The sequence below is a fragment of the Naegleria lovaniensis genome, assembly GCF_003324165.1.
Source record: "Naegleria lovaniensis strain ATCC 30569 chromosome Unknown tig025, whole genome shotgun sequence".
Taxonomy (NCBI): Eukaryota; Heterolobosea; class Eutetramitea; order Acrasida; family Naegleriidae; genus Naegleria; species Naegleria lovaniensis.
In genome coordinates this window covers 606832-623821 of record NW_025407847.1, presented here as the reverse complement: position 1 = coordinate 623821, position 16990 = coordinate 606832, and the positions used below count along the sequence as shown (strand labels likewise).

General features: G+C 37.8%; 6 protein-coding genes across 6 annotated transcripts; 1 reads left to right on the top strand and 5 right to left on the bottom strand.

The window, feature by feature from the left end:
* Nucleotides 1-47: 47 nt before the first annotated feature.
* On the bottom strand, nt 48-3758 carry C9374_005925 (uncharacterized protein; the record flags this gene model as incomplete). The annotated part of the gene is made up of 6 exons (XM_044695729.1): nt 48-2285; nt 2330-2899; nt 2986-3155; nt 3278-3412; nt 3520-3585; nt 3725-3758. The coding sequence occupies 6 exons, from the start codon at nt 3756-3758 to the stop codon at nt 48-50; spliced, it is 3213 nt and encodes a 1070-aa protein (XP_044547812.1).
* A 438-nt stretch (nt 3759-4196) lies between these two features.
* On the bottom strand, nt 4197-5177 carry C9374_005924 (uncharacterized protein; the record flags this gene model as incomplete). The annotated part of the gene is made up of 1 exon (XM_044695728.1): nt 4197-5177. One exon carries the CDS (start codon nt 5175-5177, stop codon nt 4197-4199), a length of 981 nt encoding a protein of 326 aa, XP_044547811.1.
* Nucleotides 5178-5378: 201 nt separating this feature from the next.
* C9374_005923 (uncharacterized protein) lies at nt 5379-8591 on the bottom strand (the record flags this gene model as incomplete). The annotated part of the gene is made up of 2 exons (XM_044695727.1): nt 5379-8097; nt 8425-8591. The coding sequence occupies 2 exons, from the start codon at nt 8589-8591 to the stop codon at nt 5379-5381; spliced, it is 2886 nt and encodes a 961-aa protein (XP_044547810.1).
* A 799-nt stretch (nt 8592-9390) lies between these two features.
* C9374_005922 (uncharacterized protein) lies at nt 9391-12598 on the top strand (the record flags this gene model as incomplete). The annotated part of the gene is made up of 3 exons (XM_044695726.1): nt 9391-11489; nt 11573-12095; nt 12194-12598. The coding sequence occupies 3 exons, from the start codon at nt 9391-9393 to the stop codon at nt 12596-12598; spliced, it is 3027 nt and encodes a 1008-aa protein (XP_044547809.1).
* A 1121-nt stretch (nt 12599-13719) lies between these two features.
* Nucleotides 13720-15830, bottom strand: C9374_005921 (uncharacterized protein; the record flags this gene model as incomplete). The annotated part of the gene is made up of 3 exons (XM_044695725.1): nt 13720-14615; nt 14725-15237; nt 15344-15830. The coding sequence occupies 3 exons, from the start codon at nt 15828-15830 to the stop codon at nt 13720-13722; spliced, it is 1896 nt and encodes a 631-aa protein (XP_044547808.1).
* A 119-nt stretch (nt 15831-15949) lies between these two features.
* On the bottom strand, nt 15950-16513 carry C9374_005920 (uncharacterized protein; the record flags this gene model as incomplete). Its single annotated transcript, XM_044695724.1, has 1 exon — nt 15950-16513. One exon carries the CDS (start codon nt 16511-16513, stop codon nt 15950-15952), a length of 564 nt encoding a protein of 187 aa, XP_044547807.1.
* Between the last annotated feature and the right edge of the window lie 477 nt (nt 16514-16990).

Below are 16990 nucleotides of genomic sequence, written 5' to 3'. Positions count from 1 at the left end.
AGGATCAGTTGGAAGTAAGAAACTAACATCAGCAGCATCCAAATCATTCACAAAACTGGTAATGGCAATTTTTGTCCTGCATCGAAATTGCTTGGATCAAATGAAACTGAAATGGCAGAACATGTTGGAGCAGTGTTGAAAGTAATGACACTAGCAGTCTTGGTGACACTATCATGACCATCAGAAATGGTGAATGAGCATGGAGTAGTTCCAGTGAATCCACTTGAAACAGTCACACGAACCTTATTGCTCACAACAGAGCAAGAACTTGAGGAAACAACGGAAACGGAGAGAGAGTCACCATCATTGTCAGTGGTCTTTCCAGAAAGAACATCAAAATCGTGATATCCACCAGCACTTTGTAAAACTCTCCAATGAACGGAATAAGAAGCATCAGAAGCAGTTGGTTTGTCATTGTTGGTAAGTTGAATGGTGACAGTTCCTTGAACACTAGAATCTTCAGCACCATCATTGACAGTATATTTGAATTGATCACTAGCACCAGTATAACTCTTATTTGGAGTGTAAGTGACAGATCCTGAACCAGAAGTCACAGAAGCTGATCCCTTAGTTGTCAAACTTGTCGTATCAACACTTGCAACAGTTAATGAATCACCATTGGCATCGACATCATTCTTCAAAACATCCAACACAGTGGCAGAAGCAGCCCAGTGCAATGTGAAAGTATCATCTGATGGAACTGGTTTAGTATTTGTAATGGTGACCAAAACAGTACCACTCGTTTGCTTGTTGCTATCAGAAGCAGTATAAGTGAATTGTTTAACATTGGATCCAATAGTAATTGGCTTGGCAGTACTTGGAACAAATCGAACAGTTTGAGAATCGACAAGTGTTGCAGTACCAACAGTAGCAGTATCAGAGTTCACAGCAGAAACAACAAGAGCATCTCCGTCTGGATCATTGTCATTGACAAGAGGGGAAACGACAATACCAGTTGGGTTATTCCAGTGAGTAGTGACAGAATCAGAAACAGTGACAGGTGCATTATTTCTCACATCAATGGTCACAGTTGCAATGTTGGAGAGTGCATTTGAGGATGAACCATCGTTCAATCGATATTGGAATGAATCAGAACCAACATAACCATTGGTTGGAGTATATCTCACATTATCACCAACAACAACTACGGTACCGTGTGAAGGATTAGTCGTGACTTGAATGGTTGAACTTGGTAAATCACCATTTTCATCTTGATCGTTGGCCTTAACATTACAATCTACATTTCTATTCCACAAAGTGACATAGGAGTCATCAGTAGCAACAGGAGCAGTGTTGACAACGTTCAAAGTCACAGTAGCCTTAAAAGTGGATGACAATCCATTTTGATCAGTGACATCATAAGTGAAGGAATCAGTATACTCTTCATTGACAGCAGCATATGACAAGGCATCAGTATTTCCACCAATTTGGTTTCTCAAAATGGATGACAAGATATTCTTCTTGGATGAAGCATCCACAGAGTTAATGACTCTCACAGAGGATGGTCCATCATTTGGATCAACATCATTGGCCAACACATTCAAAACAGATGATTTACCCTTTGGAATAGTAAACACATCGTCCACTGGAGTTGGAGGATTATTCACAAGATTGACATAAATTTTACCAGTTGCAAAACTTGTTGGATCAGCAGCACCAGAGTTGGTCTTACTTTGATCCGTAATTCTATAAGTAGCAACATCAGTTTGACCAACCACACCAGTTGGAGCAACATACAAGACATGAGTGTCATTGTAAATGGAAACAGTACCACCTAATTGAGTGGTAGAAGTCCAAGAGTCAGTGGTCAATTTGAGAAGAGCACTGTCACCTGCATCAGTGTCATAATCATTGGCGAGAACATTGATGAGAGTTTGTAAATTCTTTCCACAGCTTGCATTGTCGTCAACAGCTACTGGAGGAGTATTGACAACGTTTACAGTGATTTTACCAAAACCATCAGATTCACCATCGTTCATGGTAATGTCAAATGTTGTTGAGTAGACAGTATTTGGAGTTGGAGTAAAGACCATGGTATAATTGTTGATTTCAACATTGATATAGTCACAACATTCAAAGTACTTGACAGCATAGGTCTTGGTAGCTTTGATAGCACCTTGTGGCAAGGATGGAGAGACTTTGGTTAAGGTCACTAAATCTTTTTCATCAGGATCATAGTAAACAATTGGAATATTGTTGTTGACAGATGACTTGGCAACATTGACAGTTTGTCCAAAAACTTGAGGTGGACTGTTGTACACTTGAACAAACACAACAGCAGAACTCTCATCAGAAGTACCATCAGTAATGGAATATTCAAAGGAATCACCATATTTGTAGTAAGGGTACTGGAGGTAATATATTTCACTGTCGTCTTATCACTGGCAACATAGACAGCTCCATAACTGGCACCTAAAGCACGAGTAAGAGTAATATTATCACCATTGATGTCATAATCATTGGACAAGACATTCAACACAGCAGATCTATACTTGGGTACTTTGTAAACATCATCCACAGCAACAGGTGGATTGTTGGCAATGGTCAAAGTAACTGTCGAAGATGAAGTGTCATTACCATCACTAATGGTGTAAGTGAATAGTTCAACACCATTGAAATTTGGAGTAGGAGTATAATAAAAACCAGTATACTTGTCAACTTCAACAAGTCCCAATTTGGAAGAGTCTCCACCAGAGACAATGGTGTTGTCAGAAAAACCATTGACATAGAGAATGTCATTGTCCACATCAGAGATACGTTCTCCATTGTCGCCAATGTATGAGAAAATATCAACAACGTATCTGCGAGCATTCTTTGGAACAGTCTTGGCAATTGGAACCGCTTGTGGAGCTCGATTCAAGACTTGAACAGTGACGGTTGCATTTGCAGTAAGATAGGACTGTTATAGAGTTGAAAGACAATTAGTTATTGAGTTGAAAAGATAGACAATTAGAATTCCCAATAGTTGACTTTTCAAAAACTTACATTTGAGACCACATATGAAAAAGTATCATTACCAGTAAATGCACCCAAGGATTGATACAATACAGAGGTACGAGAAACAATCTTGACAGTACCATATTGAGGTTGGACGGCAATGTCAGACAAGGTTAAATTACCACCACGAGGGTCCACATCGTTCAACAAGACATTGACTGTATTCAAGAAGAAGAAGAAAGAAACCATGCGAACACAAACGACCAATAATTATAGTTCGTACATTCAAGAATGAGAATGACATTCGCACCTATGAGGAGAATTTACGAGTAGTACTTACTTGTAATTGGCACACGCTTGTAAGTAGTGGCCAAGTCATTCTTTGCAGTTGGAGGAGAATATCCAACTCCCACGCTCACGAGAATGATGGTAGCAACGGTCGACGCTATCACGAGAGCAGTGATAATTCCACCCACTGATCACAAGTTCGTCATTTTGAGATGACATGTGTCATCAATAACAGGTGAGATCATTCATTAGAAACAACAACTGCTCTCGTTGTGGGACGCTCACAATACGTACCTATTGTTTGAGTAATGGTTCCTCCTTTCAACAAGGAAAGGTTGAAACCAATAACCTCTCTTGCGGCTGTTCATTTCAACAGAAAGTCGTACATGAACGACACACATGTCCGTTGGAGCACGTGATCCAAAAACCATAAAAATCAAATATTTCATCACATGGATACGACGACGATGAGAATTATTTAAATTCGTTGGTTACATACCAGTAGTGCTGCCAAGAGTGATTTGTTCTGGCATCTCTTGTTGTTATGTTTTGAACACTGGCAGATAACAACCGAAGAAAGGAACAAGTGCGTTCTTTGAATTTTTTTAAAATGTGATAAAAGGATACGGCGCATGAGAACTCTAATAGAGCCTGTCGCAAGTCAAGTCATCATCTTTCTGGGTTGAAAAATTGCGCAGGTAAAACACTTCTTTTTCAAAGCTTGGAAGACACCAATTCAGAACAACAGCGACCTCTTTCATCTCCATGTGGGCCAACGTTGAAGGTGCAATGTAGAAGTTGTACAACTTGTAACTGATCATGACTTTTCTGGATCACTAGTGCATTCCATAGATGTCGTTATACAATTGAATCTATTTACAGTTTTCCAACTGCTGCTGAAATGAATAGTTAATCACACCATGAGAGACAAATAAGGTTTTTCTCAAAGCAAAACTGTTGTCAGTCGTCATTTATTTTACATTTACATTAATGACCAACTCGATACCACCTCCTCTCAATTTTCTGACCTTCTTAACGACGGCATGATGTTTGGAAGCAGCTCCCAAATCAACGCTGTATGGAGCTGAGGAAGAATTTTCAGAACTTGCACTGGCTGGACTTGAAGCAGACGATGACCAACCACCACTCGATGAAGAGCCAGCACCTTGTTGTTGAGGCGAAGAAGCTGCTGGTGTATGATGATTGTTGTTAATAGCGATATTTCCATTGCTATTACTAGCTCCATTCTCTTGAGGTCCAGAGATCGATGAAGAAGAAGCTCCTTGTTGGGAATTTCCTTCGGAACTCTGATTTTCAGAAGCACCATTTTGGGTCTCACCTTTGGATGGTTCTTGTTGGGGAGTTTCATTGGCTTGTTGTTGTGGTTGTTCAGCATTGTTGGAAGCAGCTGCCGATGGGTCCTTATTCTCTGCACCAGCTCCTTCTTGTTGTTGCTCTCCATTTGCTGCTTCACCTCCATTCTTTTCACCTGTTAATGCTCCAGCTTGTTCCTTTGCTTTGTTTAACATATCCAAAGCTTGTTGTCTCTTTTGTAAAGCTTGATTCTTCATATTGTTCAATTGATTGAGCTTGTTTTTGGCAGCTCCGAGACGATTCAGTGCTCCCTGAGCTCTTTGTTGGGAAGATCCAGCAGAAGCAGCTCTTCCCTTTCTTCCTCCACGAGCCGCAGCACGAGCTCCATTGGAAGCTGGTTTAGCAGTGCCTGCTCCACCTCCTCGTGGTTTGGCAGCAGCTCCACGAGAACCTCCTCCACGTACAGCAGCACCGCCACTGCTCCTTCTTGCACTTGGAGTTGCACGTGGCCTTGCCCCACCTCCACTGGCTCTTGCTGCACGACGTGGGGCAGCTGCAACCATTACCATGCACATGCAGAGAAGAAGAGCTACTACAAGGTAAAATCTTGTCCATTTACTAGTACGATTCGGTAACATTTCGCCTGTGTTGTATCGAGATGTTTTTTTACTGTTGTTGTATTTATGAGCGATGTATTAAGGAAGAACCAACTCAATTGTAGTTGCTTGATTTGAGTTGGAATAGTATGGCGGGTTGTATTCACGACATCTGACGGTTGTAAATCGTTTCAAACAACATCATGCAGGTTCATTCAATGCAACAACTTTGGACAACTGTTTTTAATTGAATTTAGTAGCCATTTCCTCACCCAATTTCACAGCATCAGCAACTTTGGACAAATCTGATCCACGTCCTTGTGCGAAAGTTGGCTTACCACCACCCTTACCATTCACAACCTTGCACGTCTCTTGGACCCATGTATTAGCAGAAAGTTTTTGAGTAAATTGGTCTGGAACGTTGGCCATAACGATTACGTTCTTGTCGTCAGCCTTAGAAATGAGTAAAACTGGAATAGTAGTAAGAGCTTCGCAAACTTTCTTGACAAACTTTTGATCACTTCCGTCCTCCAATTGATAAACGAGATATTTCAATGATTTTTGGTCGATGGTTTCTTTGAGTGACTTGATAAGTTGGTTAGCCTTTTCCAAATCATCCTTCTTTTGTGATTGTTGGATCTTTTTCACCTTCAAATAAGCCTCTTCCAATCTCTTTGTCAAATGCTTCTTTTCAAGTAATGGAACTCCTACAAGTTTATCCAATTCAGAGTTGAGTTCATAGTAACGAGCACAATAAGTTTCGTCTGGTAACTTTTCCAATTCGTCAATCTTTTGTGAGAATTGTTTTGCAATATCTTTTGACTTCTTGGCAGCATCTCTAGTCAAACCAATAATACGTCTCTTACCAGCAGCAATACTTTTATCAGTAACAATCACAAATTCCTGAGCTTGGTTTGTTTGAGTCAAGTGAGTACCACCACAGAACTCAACGGAAATAGTATGCCATCTCTCGTTTGTTCTGTCCTTAATGATTTCATCAACATCTTCACCAATAGAAACCACACGAACTTGTTCTCCATAAGCTGCTCCAAACATGGCTCTGAGGCCAGAAATTTCATAGGCAGTATCACGGTGATGAGTCTTGGAATATACTGGATGATTTTCAGTAATGAGACGGTTGACAATTGATTCAATCTCTTTGTATTGCTCATCTGTTGGAGCCTTTGGTTGAGAATAAGAGTAGTCAAAGCTTAATTCTTCTGGCTTGACAACTGAACCTTGTTGGTCACAATCTTTTCCAAATACTTTTCTCAAAGCAAAATTGAGCATGTGAGTGGTGGTGTGATTAGCAGCAATTGGTTTTCTTCTTTCAAAATCGACTTGGCAAGAAATGTCAGCACCAACAGTAATATTGTTCGACAATTTCGATTCTGAAACATTTACAATATGTAAAATGTATCCAGCGAATTTTTGAACATCGGTAACATTCAAAACTGAATCTCCTAAAACCAAAGCACCAGTATCGGCAGCTTGACCACCTCCCTCAGCATAAAAGTTTGTTCTATCCAAAATGATACCAATGTTGACTTCATCACATTCGGAATCAAGCTTATTGATAAATCCAGATTCGTTGCTGTAAATAGCAACAATTTTAGCAGTAGTATTTTCCCAAACATATTTCAACTCGTCTTGGGTAGGTTCAACTTTGAGTTCATTTTGTAACTTGGCAGTCTCAACAACACCAAGCCTCAATGCATTAGCTTCTTCTTTACCACCTTCGGAAAGAAGTCTGTGCTTTTCCATTTCTTCATTATAGGCCATCATGTCAACGGTCATATTTTGTTCTTGAGCCATAATTAATGTCAAGTCAGCAGGGAAACCATAGGTAGCGTACAATTTGAAAGCATCTAGACCAGATACAACATTCTTTCCTTCTTGCTTCATCTTTCCAGTAATTTTTTCAAAGAATTTCAATCCAACTCGAAGCGTCTTGGCAAAGGAATCTTCTTCAGATTCAATCAATTGTTCTATTTTCTCTGGATTCTTACGTAATTCAGGGAAGAAGTCACCCATATTCTCAACAACAATGTAAGCCAATCTAGAAAGGAATCCTTTCTTGGCATTCATAAATTCTCCAAATCTAACTGCACGACGAACAATACGACGAAGAACGTAACCTCTTCCTGTACTGTCAGGATAACCACCATCGGATAAGGCAATGACCAATGTACGAATGTGATCTGCAATCACACGATATGCAGTGTCAATGTGGTCAACATCTTCCTTGCCCAACTTTCCAGTGTAAGATCTTGCTCCAGTTTCTTTTTGAATAGCATCAAAAATTGGCATGAAAACATCGGTATCATAATTACTCATCTTGTTTTGCAAGATGGATACCAATCTTTCAAGACCCATACCAGTATCCACATGTTGAGCTGGTAAATATTCCAAAGATTGATCTGGCTTTCTGTTGAATTCCATAAAGACGTTATTCCAAATTTCTATCACGTTTGGATCGTCCATATTGACAAGATGAGCAGCATCACGTCCACCAATACGATCATAGTGAATTTCACTGCAAGGTCCACATGGGCCAGTATCACCCATTTCCCAAAAGTTATCCTTCATACTACCAGGTAAAATATGACTCTCAGGAACAAATTGTTTCCATAACTCTTTGGCTTCATTGTCTGGTTGCAAGCCAAGTTTTTCATTTCCTCCAAAGTATGTCACATATAATCTATCCTTTTCAAGTCCATAGACGTCAGTGAGCAATTCCCAAGCCCAAGCAATAGCTTCCTTCTTGAAATAATCACCGAATGACCAGTTACCGAGCATTTCAAAGAATGTATGGTGATAGGTATCTTTACCGACATCATCAAGGTCATTATGTTTACCACCAGCACGGATACATTTTTGTGAGTTTACAGCACGCTTTAATTTAGCCAAACTGGACTCTGGATTAACTTGTCCGAGAAAGATTGCCTTGAATTGATTCATACTATGTTTGTTGATGAAGAGTTTTGTAGTGTGAGTATTGATAGTGTTCGGCAGTAGTAGTGATATTTGATCAACGGGAACATCATGATGATGATGAAGACAAGGTGTACCATTGATGATGTCAAAGAAAATGTCATGATGATATTAAGTAACAATTCATTAGTAGGTTGGAGAGCCATCATGGCAAGACAGGGATTGAAATTAAATATATTTTGAAGAGCAATGTATTGTTGAATCACATTGCCATCGTGTGGACAAAGTTTCATAAATAATATCATATATTATCGATTAGAAAGGAGATTGTAAAAAACGAATTGCGAATACATACCCGGCATTGGTAAAGAGCAATGTAGGATCTTCATGGGGAATTACAGAATTACTTGGCACAAAAGTATGTGCATATTTCTTCTCAAAGAATTCAACAAATGTTTTACGAATTTCCTTTGAAGTCCACTCCTTTCCAGTGGAAGGGTTAATGTAGTTTGTATTTGACATGGGTGGATTCCACTTGATGTTCTTGCTGTCTTGATCAATAAAAGGAGATGAGATGATTATTCTGCGAGAAAAGTGTCTCTTTGAATACAAGCTACAAGGCTCTCTCGGGAAATTTAGCGAATTTTTTTTGGGTGATGACAAAGAAAGACCGAAAGTGGAGGTTGAAGAAGGAATGAAAGATGGGTGGTTTGGCAACAACAACAAGTGGTTCTTTGATTGGTTGATATTATTATCTTGGCTTGAATCCCAATTGTTTGTTGTATTAGAGAAATCATCGGAAGTGCATGTTGGAATTTGATGATGGAAGCAGCGATTCGAAAATGATGACGGACTCGTTTGGTGCCATTCAGCACCATCATGTTGTAATTGAGCCACTTGTATTACTGATGATTTCACTGCTTTCCAATAATAAATATTATTATTGGTAAGAGTGGTACATCTTCCATTGAGAAGTAGAAACTTTTTCATGATGACCTTTGGGATGAAGTTCCGATAATGAAATATTGAGATTGAAAGGTTGAGGTGTGAATATAATCCAAATGCAATATCAATGAATGAGAGATCAGTTGTTGGAAAATAGATTGGAAATAATTATTACAAAAATCAAAACTATTCGGATTTTCACAAATAATCGTGCATGTGAAATTGAGCCAATTTTTTTGAATGTATGTGTTTGTTGGGGTTGTTGTTTCTCTTCAATAAATACCAATTATTAGTCCTCCTTCTTCTTGTTGGTTTGCTTTCTCGTCTTTTGTAAATCATGTCGTTGACACAAACTTTTAGTAAAAACTGGAAAAAAATGTTTGACACCAAGCCTGCTGATGTTTCGGCCTCCTTCCAACAAATTCTGAAGGAGCAACGGGATTTAGAATTTCTTCTTTCGCAGCTGAAAATCTTTGATGATTCCGAACAACATCAACCAGTGGAAGCTGCCCATAATAACCAATCAATCGTCGGATTGAATGATGAAAAAACTCTCAAATTAAATATTAGAGGAATGAATTTTGTGATTGGAGAACAATTGTGGACCTCCATGGAACATGAAGGAAAGAGCGATTCGATGGAATCATCATCATCATCAGATGACAACAATTTGACATCATCAAATTGCAAGAACAATAAGAATTTATTTTCTCTATTGTTCGATCATCACAACACTCGTCTTTCCAACAAGTCATCTTTGTCGTCTGAAAAGGCTCTTCCGATTGATGTTGATTTGAATGGCAACATCTTGTTGGATCGTGATCCCATTCGATTTCAAGACATGGTGCAATGTATGAGAATTGCTCATCAAGGAAAAGACTCTCTCAAAAAATATTTATCAAAAAAGAGCATTGGCGAGCTGATACAACTGAAAGAAGAATGCATGTTCTTTTCCTTGACATCTCTTGTAGATTGTATTAATCTGATTATTATCGATTTTAGGTTGAATCCATTTGATTTGGTAGTAGCTCAACAAAAATTGTCCCTCGATCAACGCATGCAAGAAATGCTACAAGAAATTCAAAACCATCAACTCGAGACATCGAGAAAACATGATTCAGTGAATGATACCGATGAAAATAAGGCAATGGATCTCGCTTCAGAATTAAATTTGCCATCTCAAGACAAATCCACTCAATTATTGAAAGAGCACTACTCCAAAATTGCGCACTCACAAGTTGTTTTTACCACCCATTTGGACTCATACAAATTCACGATTGAAGAATTATGTGATTTCAAAGACACGTTGTTTTTTGAGTTGGCACTTTCACACCTCACTACTGCATCTGAGACTCAACATGATGCTTCTCAAATTTTATTAGATGGTGGTAAGGAAGTATCTCTCATGTTAAAATACATGAAAAACGCGAAAGAGTTGAGCAGTGAAGATTTTGCTTGGCTCGACTCGAACAAATCCATCACAACTCTCTCCTGTCAATACTATAATTTTGAAGAATTTCAATCATACGTGAACAGATGCTCGTTTCCAAATTTGAGAAATATCATTGGTGAAGAAAATTGGGCCATCAAAATTCAAGAAGACATGTTACGAAGAGCTTTTGTTTCACATCGAAACTCTCCACAACTGGAACGAGCGAGCAATTCCCTGTTAATTCCAATGCTGTCTTCTCTTTCCCATTTTAAGCCATGTAAATTGGCTCCGCAACTCTCCAGAGACTCTTTATTGTTTCAAGATGTTCCCAGTAACACGTTACATGGACCATTGTGTGAACCTCAAGTAGTTTCGTCCATCGAAGAGTTTTTATTCAATTACCATCATTTCACAGAGGGCATGTTGGATGGTTTGGATTGGTCCAATGTCATCATGGCAGGAGGTAGTGTCGCAACTATGATTACCAAAATGCCAACCATTAGAGACATTTCATTGAGATCAATAAGGAGAACACGTTACGAATTAAGAAATGATATTTATTCACTTATTGATATGCCTGAAAAGGCAGCATCTATTCATTACCACAGTAACAGACACAAATGGGACAATCATTACTCAGATATCGATCTGTTTATCTATGCGTTAGATGAAAAGGCTGCCATTGGGAAAATAAGACACATTTTCGAAGTGGTCAAAAGAAATGTGTCTGGTGACGATGTGTTAATTTGTAGATCTGGTCATGCCATTACTTTCAAAACTTCAAAAAGAGATGTTCAAATTGTATTAAGACTCTACAAGAATATTTCTGAAGTTTTGGTAGGATTTGATTTGGATAGTAGTTGTTTTGCATTTGACGGTAAAGAAGTTTACACTACTCAGAGAGGAAAACGTGCCATCACACAAGGTTATAATATGGTGGACATTGATCGTCAATCTTATACCTATGAAAAAAGATTATTCAAATACTACATTTCGAGAGGATACAAAATACTTGTTCCAGGTCACAACAGGACATTCATAAGGTAAGTTGTTGTGTTTCAGGAGAGGTTTTTTGTAATAACAATACTGTTCATGACTCGACATTGCGACCCCATTCACAATACAGACGTGAAGGTCTCATGCATCCCATTCAAGAAACCATTACCAATAGAATCAAACGCATCCCACAACCGATTGCCAGTAATTGTCGTGGGTTGGCCCTACTCTTGTTGAACGAAATTCGACTTCGTCATAGTATCAATACAGCCACTACAATGCATACAGAACGTCGTTTCAATAGTTGTATCGATACACGTATTGGAATTGGTAAAGAATATCACAAAGATGGCTGGTTAAATGAATCGGATTACTCTGGTTTTGTTTTTATTGATCAAAAACAAAGACATCCATCTCAACAATTTAAATATTTCCAGACATTCGAAAAAGCAATGAATGATCGTCAAGGAGAACATGTGAGACTATTTGGAACTGAAAATCCTAAATTGGATTTTAAGGTTGTCTATCATTTGAATGATTTGAATTCGAACTTGTCAAACACTAAAATAAGATTTGAGTTTGTTACAGAAAATCCTGGAAGGCAAGATATGATTGGGTCATTCCATCCTCATGCGAGAAATTTTTACGAAGATGTAAGTTCAAGTGTGAAAAATTGTTAATCGTGTCACACTAATATTCCTTTTGCATGTTTGATTATTTCTTTACCATGTCGAAAATGAAATGCTTTCAGGCCTATCTACCTTATCATGAATTACTTACCAAACGTTTGATTCAGAAAAATCATTTACCAAACTTTATTCGAGAAATTCCTGTCATTTGGGTGAATAACCCTTATACACGCAGCTATAGCAAGTGGCAATGGTTTAGAATTGAAAATGAGACTCGTCACATTTATTGGAGACATTTCCATTCTAGATATCGCAGAAGGGCAAGAAGAAATCCATACTTTGTTCGTGGCGATTATTACGTTACTCCCTATCGCCTGACATTTAAGGAAATTGAAAGTGAATATCGAAAAGTTTTGAATAATGAAATATCTGGAGAGAGGACGGAGATTGGAGTTAATTTCATCAAGTGGAGATATTATGGCTACACAAGATTGAAGCGAGAAATGTCATTTGAATATATTTTGTAATGGTCTTGATTGGACACAAGAAATTATTCATTATTGTGTTTGAAGATTAATAAATTTAAAACACAACCAATGAGGTGAAATTTAATGAGTTGTCACTGGTAAAACGACGTTATTATGGAATCCATCGAACTCGTCTTCGTCTACATCTGCATCCATTCTGACATCCATATCGATCATAACTGAAGCCATATTTACATTGTCGATGACAAATGAATATTTTACATGGTTTTGGTTTGCATCGACAACACCGATAAAAATCGCGATAGTAACCATATCGACAATGGAAGGTGCATGTATGTTTACAAGGATAACGTTGTGCCTCAACACGATTGAGGTGATCCTGACACGAATGAATGACAAGAATCATAATGCCCAAAGCTAGAATGAAAAGCAAAATGCTAGTATGAGTGAGATTTCTTGGTTTGACCATGTTCATTATGTTTTTTGTTTTGGGGTTCATGTCCTTTGGAAAAACCACTAAACTTTATTTGGAACTCGTTGAAATTTTTAAATAGGGAATATTCCATTTGTGTTATCGAGACAAAATTAATGAATAGATGACGTAAGTTCGTGTGAGTTGTTCTTTTTGATTCATGTTGTAGTCTTGTTGGAAGTTGTGGTAACTCTTGTTCGAGCGTTCCATCTGATTCCAGGAAACATCCCACCATTCTGTAATAGAATATGATGGTGCCTTTCATACCCGAGAGGGACTTTATAGAGGACGATTCCGCATCAATATTTCCACTGACGGTGTTAGTGGTTGGTCGCTGGCCAGCATCACAATGTCCATAAAGATGAACGACGAGAATTTATGGGAGAACATTCCTGTACTTTCCGAGTTTTCTTTTAAAAACAATGTTTATCAGAAGAGGAAACATCTAGAAAATTAACATCAATAGTTCAAGTTCATGTAAATGTATTGGCAAGTGAAAGTGTTTGTTAAAGTGAAAGAGGATTTGGAACATTTATTGTTGAATGCAAAAACATTGTGGATTCAATCTGTACATCTTTATCCAAGTTGCATCGAAGGAACGTAAGAGGGTTGTATCATTTCATAAAAAGAGTCAATCCACAATTTTTGAAAGAAGCGAACGATAATACTCGTTTCCTTGTCAACTATCTCATTCCCTCATTTCCATATCGTTTACTGTGGCTGCATGCTGAGTAGAACTGCTCTTGGCTTTCTTCTTCTTCAACACAAGGATAGCAATTAAAATTATCAATATTATCATAAAAATAATCAATAAAATTCCAAATGGAACACTAATTCCAACTGCAATAGCAACAGTATCAATTGGAGGATTATTATTGTTATTGCTTGGGGATGAAACAGCTATTGGAGGTCCATTGTTAATTACAACTTGTGAAGAATTCAATGATTGAGTTCGATTCGAAATTTTCATCGTGGTTCTAACATCCCATAATTCAATAAACGCACTGATATTTCCTGGTTGAGAAATTGTTGTTGGTAATGTAACTAACAGATTTGTCACAGTTGAATTGGCTAAATTAATTCCTTGATTTTTGACAGTAATTGTTTGCCCATTTAAAATAATTTCAACCTTCACAGTAATTTCTCTTCCATTATAGAAATCCAAAAAGCGTGAATGATTAAATCTAACTTGTATATTGACACTATTAATTGGAGCTTGCAAAACTATGTCAGAGAAGGTCATTAACATATTTTGAGAATTTACAAAGAGTAAGGAACAATCTTGATAAAATATGGAATCTTCATGACAAGTGCACCTGTCGATCCCTATACACTTTCCATGCGAAGAACAAACATTTGTATCATTATAGTTAATTCCAAAACACTCCAATGGAATGCATGAATGATTTTGAGAAATATACACAAATCCTTCGTCACATGTTGGGGTCAACAAACGAATTCTGTTGTTTGCAAAATCTGCGATATAAATGTGCCCACTTGGCAAGCGAAATAAAGAACTTGGTCTATCTATTGAGGCATCAGTAGCTATGCCTCCATCACCACTAAATCCGCTAACAGATATGCCTTAATATTTTGTGCCATTCAAATATTTCACATTAGTTTAAATATTTCACAGTGAATAATTATTGAATATAGCAAGCAGGGTATATAACCACGTGTGTGATAAACATACCTGCAATTGTAGAAATATTTCCACTTTTTGCATCAATGTATCTAATTCTACTATTTCCCATATCTGCAATGTAAATATCTCCATTGTCAGTAATGACGAAGCCATATGGAGAAGAAAGAGATGCTTGTCTTGCTGGAATTCCATCTCCATTGTATCCAATAGAAAAAGTTCCAGCAACTGTTGAAAGAATTCCAGTTTGCTTATTAATTCTTCTAAGAACGCTGTCATTAATTTCCATATAAAAAACATCTCCATTTGGAGCCTCTCGTACACAAGAAGGTGTTTTCATTGAAGATGTAATAGCCAACCCTCCCTCCGTACCCCTTGCAAAGTTACCATTTCCAGCAATTGTTGTTATGGTTCCATTTGCAAAAATTTTTCTAATCCTTTGAGAATTAGCCTCTGCAACAAACATCTCCATCGTGGTGTGATTAAGATAAAGCATGAAAGGTCTATTCATAGTTGCATTTATGGCAGGGCCTCCATCACCAGATGAGCTTTCACCTCCTGTTCCTGTGTTATTCATGAATGAATATCAAATCGGCCGTGGATGATGTTAAGTTAACATCATCAATTGTAACAATAAATAATATATTTGTAGATACTATCTATTACATACCTGCAAAGGTTGTTATAATTCCAGTTGTACCTGACACTTTACGAATTTTGTGTCCAAAAACATCTGTAAAATAAACATCATTTGTGGTGGGATGAACAGTCACTCCCATTGTCCAAGCTATCACTGACTGCACTGCTGGAATATTATCCGCAGTAGAATTGCCTCCACCTGCAATCGTTGTAACCCTTCCATCTTGTCCAATTTTCATAATTCTTTTAGCTGCATATTCAGAATAATAAATTTCGTTTGTCGCAGTGACAAAGACATCAAAAGGTTTCATGCCACATTCCAATGCAAGAGTTCCGTCTGCACAACCAAAAACAGAACCACCTTTACCGGCAACAGTTGTGATGATGTATTTTACGGTCGAACTCGTACTGAATGTACATCCAAAGAGTATCAATAATATCAAAGAGAAAAGGATCAAAGCAAGCGTTTTGCCGGAATGACATCCCTTTTGTTGTTGTTGATGTGAGGAACAACCCATTTGAAACTCTGTGTTAAAATATTTTGTTTGGTGGACAAAATCAGTGAATCCTCATGGCCCGTTAGTGAAACAGGAGGTGAGATCAATCAGATTTCAGCGTGCACTAGTCAACATTTACATTACAATTGTTTTTCCAATTTCTCATTAATTTTTGTTTGTGTTGATACCACTTCTCCTAAAATTGCCACACACGTAGCTGTAATAGCAGAAGCAATGGATCCCACCTCTAACATGGCAATTATTGTTTCATTTTCCAATGTATGACTCACGAGAGCGTTGTGCAATTGATGAACGATGTCAAAGATAGATCCCGAGTGATCATGCACATCGTCGTCTGATGCTCGCACTGCCTTATTCCGCTGCTGTATCATGAAATAAAGCATTCCACAGTTCAAAACTGCATCCAAACCATTGAACATGCTCGAAATTAAAAAGTATTTGTATGGAGCCATCTTTTGGAGGTGCAATTTTGAGTCATTGCTGTTTTCTTTGTGAACTTCAACCCTTTGATTATTTTGTTTTCTTTCTTTTAAAGATCTTTGATAATCATTTCGAGAACTAATCACTGCTAATAATCCTCCTAGTAACGGGATGCTTAGAACAAATCCACGTCCAATACGTTGCAACACTCGGATGGCAATTTTCCTTCCACTCTTCTTTACAACTCGTTCCAAAAGCACCATTGAAGAGTTGGAAAGCAATCTTTTGGAGAGAGCTTTCTTTGCGAGTGTTTTTCAATTCTTAATGCCATTATGTTGATCACCTTCATTCCGATAAATTCAGAGAAGAAGTGTACAATACGATGACGCAGAGATGAGCCATGATGATTGTGTGGTTCGGATCGTGGTTGCTCTTGATCAGAACTTTGGCTCTCTGCATGTATGGGTTTCATTTTCGGAGATTCATCTTTGACTTTGTGGCTAATAGATGAGAACTGGCAATTAAATTTTAATAACGACATTGTTGATCTGTTTGATTTCATCTTTGTTCCATTGAGCAGAAATGAACAAAAAGTTGCCTTTCTCATTTTTTTTACTTTTGCCTGATGAAATTAGATGGATTCTAATGCATGACTCAATAGAAAGATTCATTTCACTCAACAACAACAGTTTTCGAATTATACGAATTTTACTGTTGTTTATTCCAATCATGATTATTCT